The sequence below is a fragment of the Mangifera indica genome, chromosome 3 (assembly GCF_011075055.1).
Source record: "Mangifera indica cultivar Alphonso chromosome 3, CATAS_Mindica_2.1, whole genome shotgun sequence".
Classification (NCBI taxonomy): domain Eukaryota; kingdom Viridiplantae; phylum Streptophyta; class Magnoliopsida; order Sapindales; family Anacardiaceae; genus Mangifera; species Mangifera indica.
Genome location: NC_058139.1, coordinates 14941158 through 14968650, shown reverse-complemented (window position 1 = coordinate 14968650; position 27493 = coordinate 14941158). Strand labels below are relative to the sequence as shown.

At 31.7% G+C, this 27493-nt stretch overlaps 1 protein-coding gene across 1 annotated transcript; it reads left to right on the top strand.

Annotated features, from left to right (window-relative positions):
- The first annotated feature begins 937 nt into the window (after window positions 1–937).
- On the top strand, window positions 938–7187 carry LOC123211579 (protein PUTATIVE RECOMBINATION INITIATION DEFECT 1). The gene is made up of 9 exons (XM_044630382.1): window positions 938–1363; window positions 2051–2160; window positions 2249–2424; window positions 3149–3460; window positions 3745–4711; window positions 4806–5502; window positions 5579–5859; window positions 5930–6599; window positions 6771–7187. Exons 1-9 carry the CDS (start codon window positions 938–940, stop codon window positions 6972–6974), a joined length of 3843 nt encoding a protein of 1280 aa, XP_044486317.1. The 3' UTR covers window positions 6975–7187.
- The last annotated feature ends 20306 nt before the right edge of the window (window positions 7188–27493 follow it).

Sequence of the window (27493 nt, the reverse complement as noted above, 5' to 3'; positions counted from 1 at the left end):
AATAACTGCTACACACACTTAGGACATATAAGATATCAATCCTAATACATAACATGACATACATGATTGATCCTATAGTTTACGTGTATGAGATCTAACCCATCTTATCTCTCTCTTTTTGTATTCGAGAGCATATCTTTTTAGAGAGATATATGTCATGAGACATAAGGTGAAATCCTTTATTGAATTCTTTTATATTGGAATTTCTTTAATACTTTATACATACTTTGACTTAGTTTAAGTAATCTACATGATTTATCTTAATAAATTTTGATCCTCAAGATATAAATTGCTTTTCATAAGTCTTTTATAGATAAACACTTGAATAAGCAAGTATTATCAATTGTGGATTTGATATATCATTTTTGACAATCAAGATTTTATTGACATACAATATGAAAAATGCAATCATGCTCTCCTTGACCTTCTTATATACACAAAACTCATATTCATATTTAATGAATTCGAATTCTCTTACAACTTAATAAAAACAAATGTTTCAGTTTTTCAAAACTTACTTGAGTCCATAAACAAATCTCTGTAACTTACATATATATATCATCTACAAGGTTCCCAATTGATTGTGCAAATATTACAAAGATTTTGGACGCAAAATCGTTTAAATTGATGAAGGCTTGAAAGAAGAGTAATCGGTTGAACGAAAAATTGAATAAAATGGGCGTGTTCTATCCCTTATATTCAAAAGGATAAATAAAAAATGTGCACACTTGTTAAATAAAAATGTATATTAATAATAATTAAAAAAAAGTGTTTAAAAAGGTGTAGGTGGGTAAAAATTAGATTCCCACTTTAAGTGAATTTTAAAAAGCATAATTTTTTCGTAAAATAAACAAAATATAGATGCTTCTGGTTCCCGCTCAAATTCAAATTCAGAATAAAATCTTTCTGGTCAGATTAGAACAACAAAATCTAACTGATGGATTCACAAGAGCCAGAAAACCCCGAACTCGATGCCCTCTCCGTTGCCGAATCATGTTCACAGGGTCACACATCAGTTCTCTCTCTTCCAACTCAACAAGGCGGCATCATCTGCCTTCTCTGCCTTTCCAACCTCATCACAACTCCACGCTCTCCTACCCTCCATGTCTCCTACGCGCTATCTCAGCTCTCACTCTCACTCCCCCTCTCTCCTTCTCACCGCACCCATGCGCACTTTCTTTGCTCTCCTCTCATACACGCGCTCTCTTCCTTCGATGACCAGCCTATTGCCTGCCAAATTATCAGTGTAATTACTACTCTGTGCGCCTCGAACGGTGCCGATATTTTTGCCGAATTTGTCTCAGGTATCGCCGACAAACTTTCTTCTGGCGCCTTGGCCTGGAGTCGGAGGCAGCTTTATATGGTAATGCCTCTTGTTCTTTTATAATATTCTTCCTCTTGTTTTTAGATTATGTAACTAATTTGTATAATTTGCACTGTCGTTATTATCATCCACTGTTGCTTAGATTGTGCGATTTGGTTTATTATAGTCTGAATTTGCGTTTGGTCACTGAGAAAATTCTATTTGAAAGTATAATGATTCTTATTTTGCCGAATTTTTCCAGCTAGCAAGCAAAGCAACAGTCAATCTTTATCTCAATTCTAGTCATTGCAATTAGACAGCAGAAGCTTTGGTTGCATATTTTGTTGTATAATCCTTAGGATATTAATTAAATCATAAAACTGCTCAACCTTCATCCCAATCAAAGTGGAGACCACCAAAACTAGTTTCTAAAGTACAGTTACTTGTAATTTCTGTTTGGCAGAATATGTATAGATAAGACAAACAGAAGACTTTAGCACTTATGATGAATGGCATTAGAAAAATGAACTTAAGAAGTTTAAAGACAAATGAGAACATTAGTCGGATGTTAATAGTCAAAGTTCAGGCATATCAAGGATGCAATGCTTAGAGTTTGTATGATAATTAAAAGAAAAAAAAAAGCGGCTGCTTATTTGTTTAAAGCAAGGTTTTCATCTTCTAGTAATGTTCTTGAAGACTTAACAAAAAGCGGCTGCTTATTTTGTTTTGTCATCTCTATAAGTGCAGCTTCACTGCTTTGGAGTTCTCTTAAATAGTCAAACAAGTAATTCCTATGTTCTCATTAAAGACAAAGACGCGCTCACCTCCAATCTTGTTGCAGGCCTACATTCCCCATGGTATGCAACCACTTTACCTGGAATAAGATTTACCCTGAATGCACCTACCATATTTTAACAGTAGACTTATTTGTTTCTCCAATTACAGTGAGGAAATCCGTGGGGAGATCCTTTTTGTTTTGTATAAAGTATCTATCCTCCAAGCTAAATCCATCAACAGTGACGGAGCTGATGTACTTTTTCCTCACTGTCCTAAGCTCTTGCATCTTTCATTGGAGGCTTTGATGAAAACCCAAAATGATGATGTTCGCCTCAACTGTTTAGGTCTGTCATATTTCCTAAGGCATATTTTTCTTGGTAGCAAATTCTACTTATGTGGTAATGTTATCTTTAGAACTTCCTAACCGAAGATGTAGTCCCAATATCCAACTATGGTTTTCACATGATTCTTGAGCTCCCATAGGCTCTACTCTATGAGAGGATAGCAATATTTAAGCAAGCTTTAGCAAAGGTCAACAATAACAATTATACTAAAAGTCATAGAAAATTTTAGAATCGTTTGACTGTGTTTAAGGTTACAACAAAAGTCTAGGTAGATGAGAGATAGTTGAACTTCTTCTTGAGATTTTTCTATCAGAAGAGAGGAAGATTAAAAGTTAGATGGTAAGAGTTATTTCTATTTAGTCTGTTCATTTCAATTCTTTACTAGAAGTATGATAACAAATGGTTGCATCAAAGGCAGAAACTATATTAATCACATTTAAACATGATTTAACATTTCAAACTTAAGAAAGACACAACTTTTTCCATATACAAGTTATTTAGGATAAATACTTCATGTGTTGCCTAGGAAATGTTCCTGGGCAATCAAAAAATGTCTAGAGCTCTCAAAAACTTATGCTGAATTCAAGAGACTTTATACTTTAATTTTGATTCAATTCATAAGATTGAGTACTTTCATGGTGACGTAGCATGGATATATACATTATCTAAACACCCATCTCCATAATATCATCACAATGAATAGTTTTCAATTATATTTGCCCAGCACTTTTGACGATCTTGGCTCAGAAAGGTTTTTTCGTACATCCTTATGCAAATGACCTATGCAGCATGAGTTTGGATGAGGCAAATAACTTTATGGAAATAACAGAAGATGGAGAAGATTGTCCTTCCTTAAATGTCTTATTTGCTGAGGCCATCAAAGGCCCATTGCTTTCGTCAGACAACGAGGTTCAAATTAGTTCATTAGATTTGATCTTCCATATTTTGTCCTCAGAAGGCACTCCGGGCAAACTGATCCAAGTTTTGGTGGAACAAAACATTGCAGACTATGTATTTGAAATACTACGATTGTCAGGTGAGGGTACTTTCATAATTGAAAATAGCAAGAGCTACCATAGTTTGACTGTTTGGGTATTTTATTAGTATCTTACTATTTGTGCTGCCTTAAAGTAAAAAAATCATCCCTATTACAATCTAGATTTTGACAAGTTCTATAAATTCCATAATTGTTTAGACAACTTAGTCACATTTGTATTTTATGTTTCAACTTTATGCCTATCTTTACTATTTCACAAAGCTAGAGTTCTTTTGCAGCAAGCTGCAGTTTGGAGCTGATTAAGTTTTACTATTGATGAACAGAATGCAAGGATCCAACAGTCAACTCTTGCCTTCAGGTGCTTAATCTTCTTTCAACTGCTGAGCAAGCTTTTAAACAGAGACTGGTTGTTGGATTCACAGCCCTGATTCCAGTACTGCATCATGTTGCTGAAGTTCCTTTCCACCCTTATCAAAATCAGACACTGAAGCTCATCTGGAGCTGCATTTCTGACTGCCCTGGAATATTATCAATTTCTCTGGCTGAGGAACTACTTCTTTGTTTGACAATAATGCTTAAAAGAAATAATGATGGGGAGATGAGCATGCCAACGGAGACATTTATTATGACCTGCTCAATCTTTGTAGCTATTCTGAAGTCACCATCTTCTAGTAGAATTTCAAACCTAGCAACATCTATTCAAGAAGTGCCAAAATATGCTGTTCTAGCTTGTATAAGTACGTTTGGGAAAGATCCTAGTCAACTATTGCATTCCTTGTACCTACTGAAAGAGTTGTATGCATACAGCTATGAGGAGTTCTCTACCTCGAATTCCAACAACTTAGAGCTAAGAAATTCAATAATCAGTCTGTGTACATCTCATTTATTACCCTGGTTTGTAAAGGCCATCCATGAGATAAATGAGGAAACTGTACTGGGGGTGCTGGAAACCTTTCACTTTATAATGATTAAGGATTGTGATATGCCAGCCACTGAATTTGCAAGGATGCTGGTATCATATTCTTGGTTCAGTTTGTCATATGGATGTCTGGGATTATTTCCTTCGGAAAAGTTAAAGTGGAGAGTACATCTGATGGTCAGTTCCATTGTTGATATACTTTTAGGAAGTGATACTGGGCAATACATTAGAGATGCTGTTTGTTACATTCCATCTGATCCTGCTGATATGTTGTTTCTTCTTGGTCAAAAGAGTGCTGACAATTTAGAGTTGTCTTCTTGTCAGTCAGCAGTTTTACTTATTTTACATGTTTGTTCTTTATACAATGACAGGTAATTGAGCTCCTGAGCTAATTGCATTCCTATTTCTCTTTTATGGTTTAGGTTTATCCTGTCATTTTCTCAATTCATTGAACTCCTTATTCAGGCTTGCAGATGAGACTTCAGTTTTAGCTTCTTTAGAGCAATATATTCTTGTCAATAGAAGAAACTTTGAGTGTGGGGCTGCTGATTTATCAACCATGATGTGGCTGGTGAATCTTTATGGTTTCTTTAGGAATTTTGCCAACAAAAGCTACCAGATCTCCTACAGTCCAGAAGCTGAGAGGATCCTGTTCTATTTAGTGACTGAAAATGAATGGGATTTGCCTGCTGCAGTGATCCACTCATCATCACTGAGGTGGTTGTTCCAGCAAGAGAAACTTAGCAAGCCATTGTCTTACCAAATCCTGAAGCTCTGCAGAAGCCATGGGACTGATGTTGTTGTCCATGGTAGTCAGACTATTAATGAAAAGATGATTGCAGAGTTGGTTGCAGCAGAAGATAACTATGCGGCTGCAATTTTAGTTAGCTTATTGATAGAGCTTGTAGAGCAAGAAGGCCATGAGCATGACATAGTAGTAATAGTAAATTTCATGGAAAAAGCTATCAACGCTTTTCCAGCTACTTCAGATCAATTATGTCTGCATGGCATGGGCAATGCAATCCGTGCACTTTATTACAAATCTAACCATTATTCATTGCAGACATTCATGGCGATTTCCTTTGTAACATTTAACATTTTATGCTCAGTGCACCCTGAAGTACTCTCTGACAATGAAGGTTGGGTTGCAGTGACTATAAAGGTAACTGTCTTAACTCTGTTTTATTTTAGTATGAGCATGATTAAAGGGAACTGATTTGACTTCTCTCACTTTGTAGTTAATTGACTACTTGGTCTGCACAGTGGCTGTGCATGGCTGGACTGATGACAGTTTAATAATTACAGGCATTCTATCTTTAATTCTGCACCATGCCACTAACAATGCACTTGTAGAAGCTTCAAAAACAATTGTTCTAAATACTTCCTTGGTCTCTACCATCAATGGCACCATTGATACCGCTTGTTCAAAGGGACCATCGGTGATTGATCATGATGAGGGAGCAAACACAGGAGAAAGTCTGATATTTGTGCTTTTACTATACTATTCTTATTTAAGAAGGTAAGAACCCTGCATTGATGCACTTTGTATGATTTCAAGCTATAAAAATCTAACTTATGTGTTGCCTTAGTTTACATGCTGCTTTACCAGACCACGTGGAATGGCAAAATTTTGTTGATCCATTGAACTCAAAGGAGTCACTTACTGCAGTCAGGATCAACTACCCTGATTTGTGCAGGCTGATGCATTTTGGGTCCTGTTCGGTCAAGCTTGTCTCTTCATATTGTCTATTAGAATTGTTCAATAGATTATCAGACCAGGAAAGTAGAGAACATGAGGAGCCGAATTGCTCCATAGGTTTCCTAACGTCCATGATGGCTGTGTTGGAAGGCCTTGTATTTTATAGTGACATGAGAGTGGCAATGAACTGTGGACTCTGCCTATCAATGGTGTTAGGGTGGAAAAAGCTGGATTTGCATCACAGCAGAATTATTGCCAAAAATTTTTGGCTCAGACTGATAGTAGAAGAGATGGCATTGTCTTTGGCTGTTCCATGTTTATCATCAAAATCTTTCTTTAATCATCACAAGCCTGCTGTGCATGTAGCTGTTGCATTGCTAAAACTTGATGAGATTCCTTTGTGGTTAAGAACTGTGTTTGATGATTACTGCATCTCTGGCATAATTGGAAACCTAGAGGCTAGTCATGTTAGCAGTGAAATTGTGCTTCTCTTTCGACAATTATTTAATTCCAATTTCTTGAAGGCAGAGCAAATTGCTAGCCTCAATTATGTGCTGCAGGTAACTGTTTATTGTTTCTTATCGTGTGCTTTTGTGACTTCCATTTTAACAATTGAATAAAATCATATTGCATATTTAAAACAGTTTGCTGTTTCTTTGTAATATGATTTTCTTTTTTTTAATCAGCATATAGGACATATTCTCAGTTTCAGTTTCCATTTGATATTGCAGGCTTGCAGAAAATACATTTACAGCAACAGCATTCAAGATAACAGCTGGGATGAGCATGCAGAGAAGAACTTCACCACTCTGGACAATTTGAGACAAGTACGTGAGTACCTCATACACTTAATGTCATCTCAGTTGTCTGTGAAATCACAAAATGGAGATTCCAGATTGTTAGAAGAACTCGAAACCTTCTTTAGGTCACAATGATAGCAAAAGAAAATTGTTTTTCTTTAATCAGAAATGGGTTCTCATAATTTTGCGGCATACTTACCATGAAAGGTTTTGGCTTCATCTATACAAAAATCTGATCTTGTACATGGAGTCTTGAGGTAAAACACGCGGAAAATATATGCATTTGTAAATACTAGTTTTCTATGCCAATGCCAGCATTTAATGTAGTGTGGGGATTATAACGATTTATTGTCTCTCACACAATTTTTTTTTTTTTTGTTAAGGTTTAGGTTATCATAATAAAAAATTTTTACATCAAAGCTAAGCCGGTAATTCACTGTAATACGATGGATTTGGATAAAAAGTTAGAGTTGGTTATGTGTAAGAGTAATGTTATGTACATATAAATTTAGGTATATCATTTATATATTTAATTGTATAATTAAAACAATATATATATACTTTTATTGTATATTGAATATTTAACTATACCTTCAATGACATTTTCATTCCTTGCCTTTGAGGCTCTGTTGTGTTTTATTCCAAAATATGGATCGTATTATTTCGGAATAGATATAATAGATACGTTAATTAAATTGGACCAAATGAAGGTTAGTCCAAAACATAAAACCAAAGCCTAACATGAAAAGATTCGATTTGGCATTGTAATTTGTTGGGTTAGGCCTATGATCCTATTGGGTTGGGCTTAAGTTTTAGTATTAAACCTATGGGTTGATTTGGTTTGGCTCGACATAGTAAACAAATAAAAATTAAAAAAATACATTGGGTTGCTTGTGTTAGAAGCAATTGATGCTTCTACCACAAGTTTCTACCAAAGGTCATCTTCAACGGTTATTGGTTTTAATTATTTGGGAAATTATAATAAAAGGCCAAAATTAAGGAGGTCTAAGCGAAATTACTCAAAACAATCAGGTTAAAGCAAAAATGTTTGACATTTGTGAAATAACTAAATTGCCTATATATATAAACAAGACAAATTTTCATATTTTCTACGGTAGAACTGTCATGGTCACTGTGCAAATTTAAAGAAAAAATCGTGCTCTCTCTATTGTCCCACTGTCATCCCACTATCAAGCAGATTTCTGATGATTTTTTTGCTTTTCGATGATTGAAAATAGGCAAAAAGGTTAGTATATCTTTCGTAATCTTGTTTGAATTAAGTTATTATTCATATTATTGAGATTTGAGTGAGATTTTACGGTTTGAAACTTTAGGTTTCGATTTTGAACAATGTTTAAAATGTTTTGATTCTTGGCTGTTTTCGTTGAATTTGTTGAAGGGTTTTATGTTATAGTCTATGTAGATTTGATTTGTGTTAAAATTGGATGTTGAAATGACGAATTTTTGGCCAAAAAATACGTTCGAAGTAATCGACAGTTCAATCATGGGAATAGTGGATCCCACGATCATGACAAACACTCCCACTGTCAAGAGACATTGACAGTGGGTTAGGAGGTTAAGTGGTTTTTTTAAAACATTGGGGAGCTAGTTGTCATAAATTAGTCCATTACGGGCGTTTCTGAAATTTGTCATGTGACAGTAGGTTGCTGCCGTGAATACCGTGGGTTGGGGGAAAATTTACTTTTTTGAAACTGCAGAGGCGTAATATGTTCGAAAATTATTGAGGGGGCAAGGGATAAATATTGGACCTATTTGTAATAGAAATTTTCTCAGGGGGTAAATTGATATTTTTCACATCTAGGGTTTTTCAACGTGTAATTTTCGAATTTTATATCTGTTTTTTCTGTTTTAAGGTTTTTCAATATGTAGTTTTTGAATTTGAGATTTAGTTTTTTGATTTTTGTGCCTTTTGGACACATTTTACGATGTAATGACCTAATTTCATTCAATATTTCGGTTTTTTCGTTTGTAAGATATATCGACTCGTATTTTTGAATTTTAGTTTTGTTTTTTTGAATTTCACTGTTTTATGATATATCGATTTGTATTTTCTAGATTTTTGAACGATTTTTTCAATTAGTGACATTCTTATATATTTTAATTGATAGAGTTTGAATTTCAATTTTGTTTTTTCAATTGTTCACATTCTAGGGTATATCAATGTATAAAATTTAAATTCATTTCTGTTTTTTTGAATTTCACCATTTTAGGATATATCGACTCGTATTTTCCAGATTTTGGAACGATTTTTTGATTGTTGCTATTTTAGGGTATTTCAACGTTTAGAATTCAAATTTCAGTTTTGTTTTTTTGAATTTTACCGTTTTAGGACATATCGACTTGTATTTTGACGATTTTCGAACGATTTTTCGATTATCAACATTTAAAGGTATTTCAAAGTATAGAATTCGAATTTTAGTTCGTTTTTTTCGATTTTCGTCATTTTAGGATATATCGATTCATATTTTCATATTTCGACTGATTTTTCGATTGTTAACATTCTATGGTATTTCAACGTGTATAATTCGAATTTCATTTTTATTTTTTCGAATTTCATCTTTTTCAAATATATTGACTTGTACTTTCTAGATTTTCGAATAATTTTTTGATTGTTGACATTCTAAGGTATTTTAACGTTTAGAATTTGAATTTCAGTTTCGTTTTTTCAATTTACGCTTTATCAGGATACATCGACTCATATTTTTCATATTTTCAAACAATTTTTTAATTATTGACCTTTTAAGGTATTTCAACATTTAGAATTCGAATTTTAGTTTCGTGTTTTTTGAATTTCACCATTTTAGGATATATCAACTCGTATTTTGAAGATTTTTGAACGATTTTTTGATTATTGACATTTTAAAGTATTTCAAAGTATAAAATTCGAATTTTAGTTATGTTTTTTCGATTCTCATCCTTTTAGGATATATCGATTAATGTTTTAAGATTTTCGATTGATTTTTCGATTATTAATATTTTATGGTATATCAACGTATAGAATTTGAACTTCATTTTTGTTTTTTCAAATTTTATCGTTTTAGGATATATCGACTCGTATTTTTCAGATTTTCGAACGATTTTTCATTTATTGACATTCTAAGGTGTTTTACAACATTGGACGATTGCCCACACATTCTTCAAAGGCCATATTGAGATGACCTGAAAGAGTTGACAGACCACACAATATGAGAAGTTTGAGTTTTTGACCTTTTTCACGAGGATGGTTGAGACAACGTACACCTCGGGTTGTTTTACAAACCATGGGGGATGGTCGATAAAATATAGTATATATGTATTTTCATAACATTTTACGTTGAATTAGTTTATAATCAATTGTATTTTGTCACTGTTTATAGGTTTACATCCCTATAAATTTCGACTGCGCACATTAGGTGGCTGGGGTTATAGATTTTTATGAGTGGTTGATTACGGTGAACAGTTCGGAGAAATCATATTCGGGGAATATGTGGTGTCTGGAGCAATGGATGCGACCATACATGGCATTCATACATATATTATTAGAGACGACGAGCTTTTGGACATCTTTTGGGTAGACTCCACGACGTGATCCTCTCGCGTTATATCGAGCGACGGATGTCCCTTAGCAGAGGGAGGGCTTCGGTGATTGTGGCATTTTTATGTTACGATTTTTTGAGTGTTTGGCGTTGTCATGTAGTGTCAATTTTCCCTGAGAGTCGTCAACCTCCATGCGTCGACGTTTAACATCTCAGTTGTATTTTCACTGTATCAAGTATCTCACGGGTGTATATTTAGTTAGCTCGTTGTTTGTTTATCGTTTTTCATATGTTCTTATGTATATATTTATTGTATGTGCGTATGTGTACGATGTACTTTATCTATCATTATTATGGATATGTATTTGATTTTATTTTATATGTGATTTGAGTGATGTTACTATCAAACATGAGTCGATATATCCTAAAACGGTGCAATTCAAAAAAACAAAAATAAAATTTGAATTCTATATGTTGAAATACCTTAGAATGTTAACAATGGAAAAATCAACTGAAAATCTGAAAATACGAATCAATGTATCATAAAATGGCAAAATTTGAAAAAACGAAAATGAAATTCAAATTTTATAGGTTGAAATGTCATAGAATGTGAATAATAAAAAAATCATTAGAAAATCTAAAAAAAAGACTTGATTTATCCTAAAACTGTGAAAATCGAAAAAACAGAATTGAAATTTGAACTCTATCGGTTGAAATACGTAAGAATGTCACTAATCGAAAAATCATTTGAAAATCTAAAAAATACAAATTGATATATCTTATAAATGAAAAAACTGAAATATTGAGCTGAAATTACGTCATTACATAGTAAAATATGTCAAAAAACATAAAAATAGAAAAAACAAACTTAATTTCGAAAACTACATATTGAAAAACCCTAGGTATGAAAAATATCAATTTACCCTCTAAAAAAATTTCTACTACAAACAAGTCCAATATTTATCCTTTGCCCCTTCAGTAATTTTCTAATCTATTAGCACCCCTGTAATTTCAAAAAAGTAACTTTTACCCCCAACTCAATATTTATTTTCCACGAATAGTTTTTTTCGAATCAAATTTAGTGAGTGAGGGGGTTTATATATATGAGGGGAAGGGTAATGTTGGCATTTTAGAAAAATCTATGGGCATTTTTGCTTAATGGAGGGGTATTTTGGCCATTTTTTATAATTTCCCTAATTTTTTTAATCTTTAATTTATTTATTTTTCTCACTATAAACCAATTTAACTTTTCTACATTTTCAATTTTATTTATAAATCTCTCAATCTCTAAATCTCAATTTTTTCGTTATATTCATAATCTCATTTTCTCTCATTAACTCTCTTTCGAAAACTATTTAATAAATAAATAATAATTTTTTGTGTTTATAATTTTATTTTTATTTCAATTTTATCATTATTATAAAATATTACAAATAAATTCAATGCTAAATGAATTTAATCCATTTGAATATTATTATGTTAGCGTTGATGATATTATTGATGATGCACAAAGTGGAATTGGTGGAGCACTAACAGATGAAAACGATATAGGTACAAGTTTGTATTATTTGATAGAGGAAAAAAAAAAAAAAAAAAAGTTAATAGTGTGGAAACACTTTGATCAAATAGAGAAAACGATAGAAGAAAAATTAATTCGTCGAACAGTATATAAATTTTATAGTTCTTGTTTAACATGTGCAAGTATAAATGGTGTAAGCGAAAATAATACAAATTCCAAGATCATAGAAAAACATACCTGGTTTACTAAAACTAGCAATTGATGATGATTGGTGATTTGAAACACTCTTGACGATATCCACAACACATTTTGCTGATTTGTTTCCACGTTTCTGCAAAAATTCTTCCAGAGAATTGAATAGAAAGAGTTCTGTGTTTCTTTTGTGTTTTAGCGTAAGAGTTCTTCACTCCAAATAGAAGTTACGCCAGTTTTAAATAAAGAGGGAGAGTGGCAGTTATCTTTAATAACTGTTAAGGGCAAAATTGGAATATTGCATATCATAGATTAATATTGTATTTATAACTCTAATGGATCGGATCAATCTATCATGGGTGGACCAGATCCAATATCTCCCATTCACACATGATGGAGTGATTCGAATCACAATACTTTTCCACAGAAATCTTACAGAACAGAGCAATTCATACTGACAAATGTGTTGTGCGACCTTGCAAGCAACCTGCATTTAGGAGCTAATTTACTATGCATCTATTAGGAATAACATAGTCGTTTCAACCCAAAATAAAAAATAAAACGTTAGTCTCACAGTATCCCAGACTTACTCGGTAACACTAACTTCCTTTAATCCCTCATTTATTATTATGTTATATTCCTTTGTATCCATAATCAAGTCCAATCTCCTATATGAGTGACATGACTGGTTGGCCAATGGACACACGTAATATATAAGTCTTCCTCTTCTATTTGAAATTCTCAATTTAAACTTAGTTGTTTTTCTAGTCATGTTCCATAGACTAAATCATTCATGGCCATAGGTTCTAAGCTAAGATAACAACACTAAAAATAAGCATCAAATAACAGCAAAGAGTCAAAGGGTACTATCATGAGGTAATCCTCATAAAGTCTCACATAGTGAAGGAGTAGAGATTCATCATTCCACTACTTTAAACAGTCGTCTTATTTATGCACACATGGTATAAATCATGTGTTACAATACATATCTTTTCAAAATGTCATTACCAATATTGTACAGATCTTAGTTCAGTCGCTGCACTCAGCGTCTAATCTAAGTTCTTAATCATCTCTCTAATCTTGTAAGTATCTTTATCAATTAGGAACTCACATCTGACATTCACAAGTTATTTAGATGTGAAAAATCCAAATCGGTCATTTTCAAATTTATCAAGTCATGACCTCATATTGATTAATCATCAAGGCGACATATCAAATAACTCATTTCTTGAGCAATTCTCATTTTCTAAGTATGCTTTTTTAGCAGCATCAATCTCGAGAAACATGTCAAAGGCGATTGCTCGTGTGAGAGAGTCAATCAAACTTGTTGAGTTTTCAAAAACAATATGTATATCCATAAACACCACAAATTCAAACACATAAAATAAATTCAAATACTTTGATATTCTAACGTTGTGTTACAAGTACAATAAATATTCAACAAGTCATTTATCATATTCTACGCAAGCCAAGAGACTTAACATGTACACAATATACATCTTTTGAGATCGATTTAGTTAGAGGCTCAACAATCAGGTTACGCGTAGAAATATATTGTAACATCATTTCCTTCTTCGAAATGATGTCTCTGACAAAGTTATATCTGGTGTCGATATATTTGGTTCTATTGTGGAATTTGGGATCCTTTGTGAAAGCTATCATAGCTTGATTATCACAATGCATAACTATAGGACCAACTGTTACGTCCAGTACACCCAAATTCTCAAAAAATCTTTTCAACCAAATGACTTCTTGCATAGCAGCAAAACATGCTACAAATTCTGCTTCCATTGTAGATAAGACTATGCACGTTTGTTTCTTACTGCCCCAAGATATGACATTATTTTGGAGTAAGAAAACATAACTTGAAGTTGATTTGCATTGGTCCAAATCACCACCCCAACAACATCTGAATAGCCAATGATACACAAATCCTTTCTTTGGTAGCATAAACAATAATCCACAATGCCTTTCAGATATCTCAATATCCTATTGACAGCCTTCCAGTGTTCCCTTCCTGGATTCGATTGATATCGACTAACCAATCCGACAGCAAAACATATATCAGGGCAAGTACACATCATCGCATAAATGAGACTTCCAACCGTATTTGAATAAGGTACTAGGGACATTTCATTTCTTTCGTTTTGAGTATTTGGATATAAATCTTGGCTCAACGAATCGCCTTTTGACACAGGATTATCTACCGGCTTGTAGTTTCCTATGTTGAATCGTTCTAGAGTCTTTTGGATATAACGCTGTTATGATAGAGCCAAAAGTCTCTTTGAACGATCTCTTTGAACGATCTTTTTGATTTTTATACTTAAAATATAATCTGCTTCACCCATATCTTCATGTCAAAATTTGCGGATAACCAATTTTTAATAATCATCATATATTCTAAATTACTTCAAACTATTAGCACATCATCCATATAAAGAGATAGAATTGTAAATTTGCCATCAGACATTTTCACATAGACGTAGCGATTTTGTTCTAGCATTTTAAAATTATAAGACAATATCGCCATATGAAATTTTAAGTACCATTGTCTTGATGACTGTTTTAGGCCATATATTGATTTTTAGAGCTTGCATACTTTATGCTCTTGGCTTTTTACCACAAAATCTACAGGTTGATCTATATAGATTTCTTCGTCAAACTTTCCATTAAGAAAAGCTGTTTTGACATCCATCTGATGCAATTCTAGATCTAAGTGTGCTATTATAGCTAGGATGACACGGATTGAAGTAAACCTTACAACAGGCGAAAAAATTTCTTTATAATCTATACCTTGTTTGGTATAGCCTTTTGCCACTAGGCGAGCTTTATATTTATCTATTGAACCATCCGCCTTTCGTTTAATTTTGAGAATCCATTTATTCCCAATGGGTTTTTGATCCGACGGTAAGTCCAGTAGACTTTAAACTCGATTAATTTCCATGGATTTTATTTCTTCCTCTAATGCTTCTTGTTACTTTTTCTTATTGAGGGATGATAGAGCTTCTTTGATATTTTTAGGCTTATCGTCTTTTGAAGGAGAAGTTATGAAAACTTCATTTTCAATTTCGAAATGTCTTTTAGGGATTCGAGAATGTTTGCTCTTACGTAATTGAAGATCTTCGCTCCCACTATCCAAAATAGGTTAGAGCATAGCCTCATTGCTCCCACTACTTGTAACATGTAAAGACATCATCTCTTGTGACACAATTAATGGTCGCTGAGACGAACCTTCTCCACATTCCTCTTTCATTTCATACAGATGAAGACTTTTATCATTATCACCATTTTTAGGAAATTCATCTTCTATGAATGTCATATCTCGGGATTCTATTTCAGTTATTCTTCTATTAGAGTCCTCTTTTATAAACACGTGCCCTTTGAAGTGTTCAGAGTATTTTATAAAAATACATTTCTTATCTTTAATTCAAGTTTCCTACTTGTCATGGGTATATGCAATAGATCCCCAAAGACACATCATATTTAATTCAGGTTTCCTACTTGTCCATAATTCATAAGGAGTAGAAGTTGCTGACTTAGTGGGCACATGATTAAGTACATAAGTCGTAGTCAATAAAACATCTCCCTAATACAAAATTAGAAGATTTGCTTGCGTCATCATAGACCTAACCATTTCCAACAGTGTTCGATTCCGTCTTTTCGCTACACCATTTTGTTGTGGAGTTCTAGGAATCGTTAGTTGTCTCATAATTCCTTTTTTACTACATAATTCCTTAAATTCAGTAGATAAATATTCATGACCTCGATCAGTTCTCAAGGCTTTTATTCTTTTGTCTAACTGATTCTCAACCTCATTCATATAATGTCTAAAGCAATCTATTGTTTCTGACTTATAGGAGATCAAATAGACATAACCAAAACGTGAATAATCATCTATGAAAGTGATAAAATAGAATGCTCATTTTCTAGCTCTAACATTCATAGGGTCACAAATATCTGAGTATACAAGTTGCAGAGGAACTTCAGCTCTAACAGCTTTGTCAAAAGGTTTTTTAGTAGTTTTTCCTGTTTGACAATGCTCACAAATAGGAAAATCTAATTTCGCGACAGGTCCTAATAAACCTTCACGGGCCAATCTGTTCATTCTCTCTTGGCCAATGTGCCCTAATCTAGCATGCCATTTATTTGCATCTATATCTAGACTATTAAGAGTTGTAAATAACGAAAAACTAACAATATTATCATTAACACAATATAAGGTGTCCAACGCCATAAAACCTTCAAATAGAAATTCACATTCATAAAACAAATAATTATAATAAAGTTTAACCAAGTTTACAGAGAAAATAAAACAATATCCTAGTTTTAACAGAACCATTACAGAGACCAAATTTCATCGAATTTCTAAAACATATAAAACATCATGTAGGTACAAGGTTTGACCACCGCGTAAAACCAATTTGCATGCACCCATTCCTTTTACTTCAACTTTGGTATTATTACTTATATATATCTACTGTGTTTCCTTCACTATTCTATGAAATTCTACAAAAGCGTCTCTGTCACGAGCTATATGGTTTGTGGCTCTTGAGTCTACAGTTCATATAGGATGAGATTCAGTTAAGAAAATGATACTGAAACATAAATCTCAGAATTTGAGACAAGATAAGGTAATACCTTTTTTGGTTCTGTGCATTCACGGGCAAAATGACCCTTGTTACCACAGTTATAACAGGTCAGTTTTGACTTATCTATTTTCCCAAAGTGTTTGCCTCTTTTGCGCTTGAACCATTTATTCTTGCTCATAGGTCCTTGGACGATCTCCTTCTCTATTTCGGATTTTTGCCATTTTCTTTTATAGCTAGAAGACTTCTTCGAACTAGACTCAATAACATATACATGAGCATTTGGTCCAGTAGCCTCTAGGAGCTCAACTTCCAGTCCAAGATGGCAAATAATGTCATCAAAAGTCTTAATATTGTCATTATGGGTCATATTTACTTTCATGTGCTCCCAACTATCAGGAAGAGATGTATAACAACCTGCACTTATTGTTCATTAGTTAGTTCATGCCCAACTTTCTTCAGCTCAGTTATCATGTTCGACATTTTCCTTAGATGTTGCTTCATCAGCTTATTGAGAACTTTCTTATATGTATCGAACTTAATGATCAATTGCCTTAGTTTAGAGACGATCGTTCCTCGAAACTTTTCTTTCAATGCCACCCACATAACATTTGTAGTTTCAAATTGCTCATACTGATAAACAATATCATCATTCATTGAGTTGATTAGTATAACTCTGGCAGTCAAATCTTTCTTTTTCCAAGCATTATAAACGTCCATATCACGCTTATGTTGGGCATTGTTAGAATTCTGCCCCTCAGCCAGCTGGGGCTCTTCCATGACCTGATTAACAGCTTCCAAGGCATCATGTTCATCTAGGATATAATGCATTCTCATTCTCCATATTTTATAATTGTCTCCATTTAGTCTTTCTCTCTTGTTCAAATCGACAATTATATTTGTCGAAGCCATTTCTATATATAACTACAGAGATACATAACACAACACCAACAATAAGATATATACACATTTTTTTGTTGCAATTGTGCTTTAAAAATTAAAAAATGTCACATAAGGCATAGAGTCGAAAGTTCATTATGTTTCTAATCATCGTCTATGACACAAATATTTTATATTTTAACAATTAATCCAATCGCGTCAATGTATATTCTAGACGAGAATAATTAAATTCTACTAGTTTCATAATTCTCACAAATAACCATAAAATATATTATATTATATCAACATGAAGTTCAACATATCCATAATTCAAAGATGTTCAATACCATAACATATTAATAAATAAACAAATATGCATGAAAATAAATATGGACATAAAATTCAATGACTATAACTAACTTTTGAACTATTCTTGGCTTAAGATTTGTACAATTTAAAACATGACATCTTGTTAATCAAACGCTCTCATATTTATAAGGATTTGATCTCCACCAATCAGATTGAGAAAAGACATTTTCTCTATCTTTAACAATATTAGGAGTAACTTTATCTAAGATAAAGTTATTATAATGCTTGCAATAGCCTACATGCCTCGCATTATGTTGATTTGGGAAAATAGAGAGAGATGTTGATTTTCTTATATTCATTACAATTCTGTGCTCTTCAGCGAGCTGTAATTCATCCACACATTGCCAATAATTCTTGAATTTCTTGTCTCGAAAAAGATTTAAAATTATTGAAGTCTAATAATCTGGTAATGACTTTAGTAATTCAGATATCCTCTCATTTTCAATTAATTTTATGCCTTTGTCTTTTAAATCATAATATCTCTCATGCATGACACCAAGGTGAGTGAAAAGGTTGTGCACTAAATTCATCTTATAGTTCAGATAATAGTCCTTAGTCAACATGTTCACCCTATATACGACCAACAAATGGACAATAATAAATTATACATGCATAATAATATAAACAACACATGTTCACATGTTTAACAATGTATAATTCAAAACCATGATCAAAATAACACCTATAAGTGTTCAATTCATGCATAAACAGATCACATAAAATAAAATTTGAGTTAATATAAGCTGTCGGACATAAATAGAAGCATGCACCTGCTCCCACTTGCCAAAACACTAGCTCACGTGCGTCCACGTGCCGAACAACTCAATTCAAGTGTTGTCATGCGTCGAAATTAGGTCATCACACGTCACCACGCACATTCAAGTGCGGTCAAATGTTGACCATTGATTGGTCAATATTTGATCGGGTTACCCCATGGGTCAGACCCAGGCTGGGTCTACCTAGTTGACTAAATAGGTTAACCTGTTGACCATTGGGTTTGACCAACTTGTTGACTAATCGGGTCGAGCAATCGGGTTTTCACAACCCGATTGCGACTCGCGATGCAGTATGAACCCTAATATTTTGACAATGAAATTGGCCATCTTTCGGCTACCCTACGATGACGATTTCATAGGGCTTTTGAAGCCCGTGACGCGAAGATACATATCCATGAAATTTTCGACGATGAAGTCACCGGATTTCAGCGAATTAAATGCAAGAAAGTCACGGTTTTGGGTGAAACATAGGCCACTGAATTTTGTCCAATTTTCATGCGATTTCGGTGCAATTTTTTTTAATTAAACATGCATCTCATATCCATAATTTGTCCTAACATGATTTTAAACATCAATTTCACAAAATTGCAACGAATCCATCAATAAGCAAAAATGTTCGTACGCATTATTTTAAAGCAAAATATTGTTCACGCAAATTTAATCTCTAAACATGCTTCCTAATCATGTTTATATCACCAACATCACAATTGCATATATATAATATGGCTCTGATACCAATGTAAGCGAAAATAATACCAATTCCAAGATCACATAAAAACATACCCGGTTTAGTAAAATTGGCAATTGATGATGATTGATGATTTGAAGCACTCCTGACGATATCCATAATACACTTTGTTGATTTGCTTCCACGTTTCTACAAGAATTCTTCTAGAGAATTGAATAGAAAGAGTTATGTGTTTCTTTTGTGTTTCAGCGTAAGAGTTCTTCACTCCCAATGAAAGTTACACCAGTTTTAAATAAAGAGGAAGAGTGACAGTTATCTTTAATAACTATCAAGGGCAAAATTTGTATTTGTAACCCTAATGGATCGGGTCAACCCATCATGTGTGGACCGGATCCAATCAGTGGGATAGTACATTTTTGTCGACACATTATTGATTACTGTAAAAAAATTTTACATGAGCTTAAAGGACAAAAAAAATTACATTCAAACTAATCGTGGTTATTGGTCCCAACGCCAATTCAGTAGGAGGTTCGAGCGATTTTAGATGCATGGGAAAAATGTCAACTTTCATGTACGATCAAATAAAGATGCGGGATTATATGGTCAAATACGTAGTTGTTTCTAATCAATCTTTTAGCTATGTAAAAAATGAAATATTAGAAAGGATGATGCAAAATAGTGTTCAATTGACATTTGGAAGAATTCTTAGGTCAACTCTTAGGGTAGACATCTTGAGAAATTATGAATTAATAAAATTAAAAATTATTGGAGAATTAAGTAATTTTAATAGTGTTATTTCAATAACGTCTGATTTATGGATAGTTACAAATCAACATATAGGGTATCTTTGTGCAACTGCACATTATATTAATTCTAATTGGCAGTTATACAAAAAAATTATTGTATTTAGGAATTTAAAATATCCGCATGATAGTCTTACAATTTATCGTACATCAGCAAATAATTTTGAAGAATATAAAATTAATAATTTTATTTTTTCAATTATTTTTGATAATATCAAAAATAATGATAAAGTTATTAAATATATATATAATCATTTATCTCCTTTATTTAATGAAAAATTATTTCATATTAGGTGTGCATGTCATGTTATTAATTTAATAGTTCAAGAAAGTTTGTGCTTGGCTAAAAAACATTTGCAAGTAATTGACATGTCGTTGCATGCATTTCATCATCCCTATCACAGGTAGAAACACATAATCAATTATGTAAATCAATAAGATTGAAAAGAAAAAAATTAAAACTAGATACTAAAACTAGGTCGAATTCAACATACTTCATATTGAAAGTGTGCGAAGAATATGAAGTTCTTATAACACGATATTTCAATACCTAACCAAAAGATTCAACATATTCTTTTTTTTGACAAATCGAGATTGGAAGATAACTATGACTCTAATAAACATGTTAGAGGTATTAAAGACAGTCACAGACATTGCTTAGGTGTATATTATCCAACAACTTGTTTAATAATATATAATATAGTAGAAATAAGTTATATTTTTAAAGAAAATATATCTCATCACTCTTACCATATTTTCCAGAATATATCTATGCAAATGGAACAAAAATTTAAAAAATATTATAGTGAAATTCCTTTACTTTATTCTGCAACTACTATTTCAGATTCTAGGGTAAAAACTAATGAATTACAAAGTTTATTTGATATTATTAATGAAAATTTGTCAATTAATAACAATATTAATTCTGTTGAATATGTTCAAGATTTTTTATTTGATATGTATAGTATTTATGAATAAAAATATGGAAGGATTGGACAAAGTTCTATACCAGAGGTAAGTTCTGGTAGTTCAGACAAAAAAAAGTTATACATATGGTCTCTTTTGCTCAATGGTAAACAACTAGCAAATTAAAGTACAAATTATGATCAATTTTATAATTATATCAATATTGACCATTATCCAGAAATTATTCAAAGATATAATGTTGAAAAACTAGATGTTTTGACATGATGGAAAGATAAGACAAAAACTTTTCTTGTACTTGTTGCCACGATCCAAGATTTACTAACACCTTTGGTGTTGACTGTAGTATCGACATCAGCTTTTAGTGCAGGTGGATGCATGCTAGATGATAGATGATCCAATTTATACCCAAACATGGTCAAGACGATAATGCGTATGAAAGATTGGGTCAAAACTGATTTCAAAATATAAAATCATGTAGCAAAAGTTATCTTTGAAGAATTCAGAGATTTAAATGTTGAAGATGAATAGATAAATAATATAGTATATATATTTTATTTATGTTTTGTAATTTATATAATATGTAAATTAATTTATTTGTACTAGATTATGAACTTATAATATTTTTCATCATATAATCGCGGTATTCCTTTGCCATGAGGGATTATAAATAAAATATTCAGGGTACTGTTCTCGGTTTTAATAATTGAAAAATAATTTATGTTTAAAAATTTTAATTACAATTTTTTTAAAAAATATTGTTTAAACGAGTCGGCTTGGCTTAGCCAGACATATATAGGATCGGGTCTTGGGTTTTCAAACATTAATAGGCTAGCCTAACGCGAAGGCTTATTACTGTATGGGCATAGAGTTCAGCCTAGCCCATTAGCCTGATGGGCCGAGCAGGAGCCAGCCCGACCTAACCCATTGATATATCTGAGATAGAGGTTTTTGTATTATTTTGGATAATAATAAGTTTAACAATAAAATTGACCATTTTTAATATGATCTGTTAATTTAATAATTTTATGATATCAAAAAAATTGGTTTAACGTCAATTTTTTTTTACATGAAATTCAATATGATTCCAAATTTAATCAAATTATATTCAGATTGGCAAAAAAACTAATTTGAATTAATTAGAATTGATACGAATATTTAGAAAAATGTTTGTGTAGTCATTAATAGTGAATTGAAGAAATATTAAATAACAAATATCATTATTATTTGAAATCTTTACATATTAAAAATAATTTTATCATTATATAGATGTAATTATTTCAATTGTTATTGATTTAATTTAAAAATTAGATTTTATTTTTGGGTAAAGAGAATGAGATTTGATTAGTAAAATTTTTGACATGCTTTTAAAGATTCTTGATATCTAATTATATGGGTAATGTCAATAGAATCCTATGAGTTTATTCACTGCATGTCATTCTATCATTGGTCAGTCATCTCATCACTGTCACTTTTATGTCTCACACCCATAAAACCAGAAGGAATAAAATGAGTGAAAAATACTCAATAAGTAGGAGTAATTTATCTTACGATTAATCAATCAATTTCCAAGGCTCTTTAGTTCTAGTTGTACTATTTCTTTGTCAATCAACAGTTTCGTAGTCTTGATGTCTCAATCTATAGACTCTAATCGATAAACTATCTATGTCTTGGTAAATCCTAGGTTAATTAACAAACACGTAGTTTTGACAATTTTCTCTTTATCTAAGGACACTAATCAACAAATTATACTTTAACTACGAGTGTTTCAAGACCTATAATCTCATAACTCTATGTCTCATAAGTATTGGCTCTTCTCAAATCTTTGAGGATTTTCAAATCCTTATCGATGCCTAATCACTTAAAACTATTTCGGTTTTTTATCTTATTTTTTTATCTCTACATGGGTTAATCTATCATCTTTATGTGTCAGATTGGTATCAATATCTCTAAGGCACTTCTCAACACTTTAATGGACCTTAATTCTTATTCCAAATCATTTAAAATCAATTGGCATATGGTTTTTACATAACCAAGTCATGGGTGTGCACAATCTCGTCCATTTACGGTTGTGTATTTGACTATGTACGAATAAACTCCATCAAAACACATTTACGCTCACGTTCAAGACTTCATTAGGGTACATGCTACATTCATCTATGTATGGGCATGATTCTTTCAAGTGTATGTTTGTGCATTGTAAGGTTACTATTCCTCTTCTTCTTCCTCAAAAAGCTTAAGGCACTATCTTAATTCCTTGTCATGTATGACCATACTTATCTGCATGTACAAATGTACATGATGTCAATGGTTTATTTTCAAGTCATGAACAATTGTATGTTTTCATCGTACACTCATTCATTGACGATTCGATTTCTTAAGAAGTGAAGTATGGGTGTACACTTATAGATGCATAGGCACATATCCCTCTAGATTTTTTTGTTCACATGTCAATGTACGACCATGACTTTCCTTATCATGGTCGTACATGATGCTTTGGAAAACAAATTTCTAGCCATTCATGGTTAGATTTCTTTGTGTTATTCAATTTCTAATTTAACACAATTACATCCAACATTCCAACAATCAAATTTTAGTCTTTAAACCTATGGTTACTTTGATTCCTGTGGGTTCTTTTATCTAAGCATCTTCTCTCACTTACTTGGACACTAAGCAAAGTTTGCCAACGATGTTTCTTTTTTTCCCAATCGTTGTAACCTTCACTCTCATTAGAACTCTTCATTCTAATGGTTGGATGACTCTTCTTTATCTAAGACTTGTTTCCTCTTTATTTTAGTCAATAGGAGGCAATTAAGTTTTTTAGGAAAAAGAGCCATATATATGATCCCATGTTTTCCTTTGTATTCTAGAATTCAAACTTAAACAAGACTCATATACAATCACAATGTATAGTCTTACATCTTAAGGATGTATGCATGTACATCTTAATATTTTTGTTAGCATGGTAGCTCGCGTGGTGATCAATATACAATCATGCATTCTTCATGCATGGTTGTACATCTGATCAAAATTTCAAATTAACTCTAATTTTAGCCCCACTTATTTTAGAGTAAAAATCTAATCTAGTAAAATGACCAAAATATCCCTTGAACATACATGAAATTATCCTACTTACATGGATTTGACGTTGATGATTTTGATGTCAATCCAATATTCTAATAACAATCACCCTAAAATCTGGTCTCTAGATGTTGGAATTTTTAAAAGAAATGTTATGAGTGACTTCGGCATGTTATGAGACTAATAAGATCATGCAAATTATGTCACTTTTTATGGAAATTTGAATCAAATGATTGTTAGAATGGGTAATTGTCTCAATAAAACAACCATTCACCTCTTAAATTGAATATGATGTGACACATTATTTGATTCACTCACTTGGCGCCTGCTTAATCAACGTTTATCCTCTAAAACAACCGTTTAACTTCCTATTTCTTAAATAGTCGAATGACTATTTCCTACCCACAATTTGATGAAGCAACAAATTCTTACCCTTTAAACTTCAAAAAGACAAATTCTCACTTGTTATCTAGTTCTATTTATCAATCTGTTTAGTTTTCTAAAAATGATTGTTTTGTTATTTTTATTAAAATTACAAAACTATTGTTAACATTTAAAATAAATGTCAAATTACTAATATATCTTTACCAACTTAAAAATTTATCACTTAAAACTTCTAAATGATATCAAAACTTTAACTAGTTCTAAAACATTGTCTTTTAGTAAATTTTTTGAGGATTTAACTATTATTTTTGAAATTACTGAAAGACACTTTGAATTTTTTCCAATTTTTAAAAACCCCTAAAATTTTCATTAACATTTCTAATATTTTTAAAAATTACAATTTTTTCCTTAAAACTTTTGAAAACAGAAAATAGAAAAAATAAGAAAGAAAAGGAAAAGAAAGCTGAAAAGAATAAAGGAAACAAAGAAAATAAAAAAAAATAGAAAAATCTATATAAAATAACTTTTTTATCTATTTATTTAATGAAATTTACTAACAAAAAAAATGTCGTATAAAAATTTAATTTTTTAAAACTTTAAAAGATGGAGAATAATCTTTTGGCTTCTTTAATCTTCTTACTTAGCTACATCTAAATATCATCCCACGTTGTTACAAAGTCAATATTAACATGAAAATGAGAGAAATATCCTTATGCATTTGTGGGTACACGAAAATGATGAAGTGTAAGGGAGTAAATTGGAGTCTACCTTAACCCAAATTCATTACTTTTAATCTCATAATTTCCTTCCACCTAGAAGGAAAGAAATTTGAAGCTCACCTCTGTTCCCTATCAGTTAAACTGATTCTCTCAAAATCCCTTGGGAACACTTGTAGATTGTGCAATTGAGATCAAATTCAAATTCTAACTAATTTGTCTTTTGACGTGATTTAAGGTAATTATTAGAATGATAATTTTCCAGGGTTTATATGAATTTAATTTTTATGAAATTTCCAATTATTTCTAAATCAAACTGATTACTTTAATAGTATATGATTTGATTAATTCAACCAGTTTAAACGATTACTCTTAATTTATACTATTATAATTGAATAAATGATTATGAAAATGTACACACTATTATAATATATCAGCATGACTTTAAATCTATTCATTTATATTGATAAAACAATGATTAATATAAGAATACAAATAATTTATATAAACTGTATTTGATTCATCATAAGCTTTTAATTCCAAATTTTAATAAGACAAACCCTTATGTATTTAAAGTAAAGTATATATAAAAAGTGTCATAAACTGAAATCTCTTTGGTTGATCATATGCATAAACACAACTATATCATATCCTATGATAAAGAAAGATTAAACAAAAACAAGAAAAATAAAAGCAAACCAAAGTACAAATTGATAAGGATATTGAAAAAAAAAAACATAAATTGGCTCCTCTATACAATTTTATCACACTTTTTATATACATAACAATTATACTATAAAAGCTTTATAGCATTTAAAATACCTCTATTATAATCAAAGTTTAAATTCGTATAATGATACTATTTATTACCTACTGTATTGTTTAGAGTATGTGATTTCAACTGTTTATCATCTATTATATTGTTCATTATAGACTTTTTGTATAAAATGTTATTGTTTATTACATATTGTTACTGTTTACAGTAGACAATTTTTACTGTTTATCGTATATATACTATTTACAATAGTGTTTGTATAAAATACTATTGTTTATTGCTAAATGCTACTATTTATGATAAGCGATTTCTACTATTTATTGTTTATTATATTGTTTACAATAATATTTGTATAAAATATTACTAGTTATCACTTACTGTTACTGTTTACAATAAAAAATTCTTCTGTTTATCATCTATTGTATTATTCACAACAAGATGAAGACCAGGATAATTTAAGTATTTAGCTAATAAAGTAAAATAAATATTTAATTAAAAAAAAAGGTATGACAAAATTGTATAGACAACTTAAAAAAGTGATATTTTTTTCAATATTCAAATTGAAAAACTATAATTCACTTTTGGTTTGGTTACGCCTACATATTGTTTACAGCCAAAATTGAATTTGGTGAGCCTTGATATTAGAGTATGATGGAGACGTGACAGGTTTATTTCACTTTTGGTTTTAAGTTTTGACTTGGAAGAGGTCTAATTTTAGCTTTGCAGTGTTAGGTTTAACCTTTTAACCATGTAAATAGAATTGTTGACTAAAGTTTATAGTTTTTTAAGTTATGGAGTAATGAGAACGGAATTGTTGATGGGTGATTGATAGAATAGCGAGATTGATATTGGTCAAATTTTATGCAAATTTATATTAGGATGTTAGGGAGAGGCTGCATCGATCTCTAGCTGTATTGGTTTGATCAAGGCTTGAAAATACTCATATTTATAGGTTTTCGAGTCAATATCGTGAGATGAACTTTCACTGCTGCGTTATCAAGTAAGTTTTAATGGATGCAGTTGCAATGAAGAACCCATTGAGCTCTTTCATGCACATGCTTAATAGTTGGGTAATGACTATCTAGCCCTCACATTTGTTGTGTACATGAAGAGGGAAACTAGAATAGAAAGGTTAGCTCATTGGCCACTGTTCTGAATCCATACGTACCTCAACTTAGTCTGATCAGTGGTTGGAAAAAGAGTTTTGAAGAAATTAAATTGTTTTCCTCATTGCAACAAAACATGAAGGTTTGAAATATGCTTAGATGGGGTATGCATGAGGGTCTGTCTCATCTTATTAAAAATGAACATGAGCCAAACACGGTCATTCAGTATATCATCATAAAAATACAGACAAAAAGACTTAAAATTATGAAATATAAATTTGGAGAAAAAATAAGCTGACTGTGAGATGCAAAACTCAAAC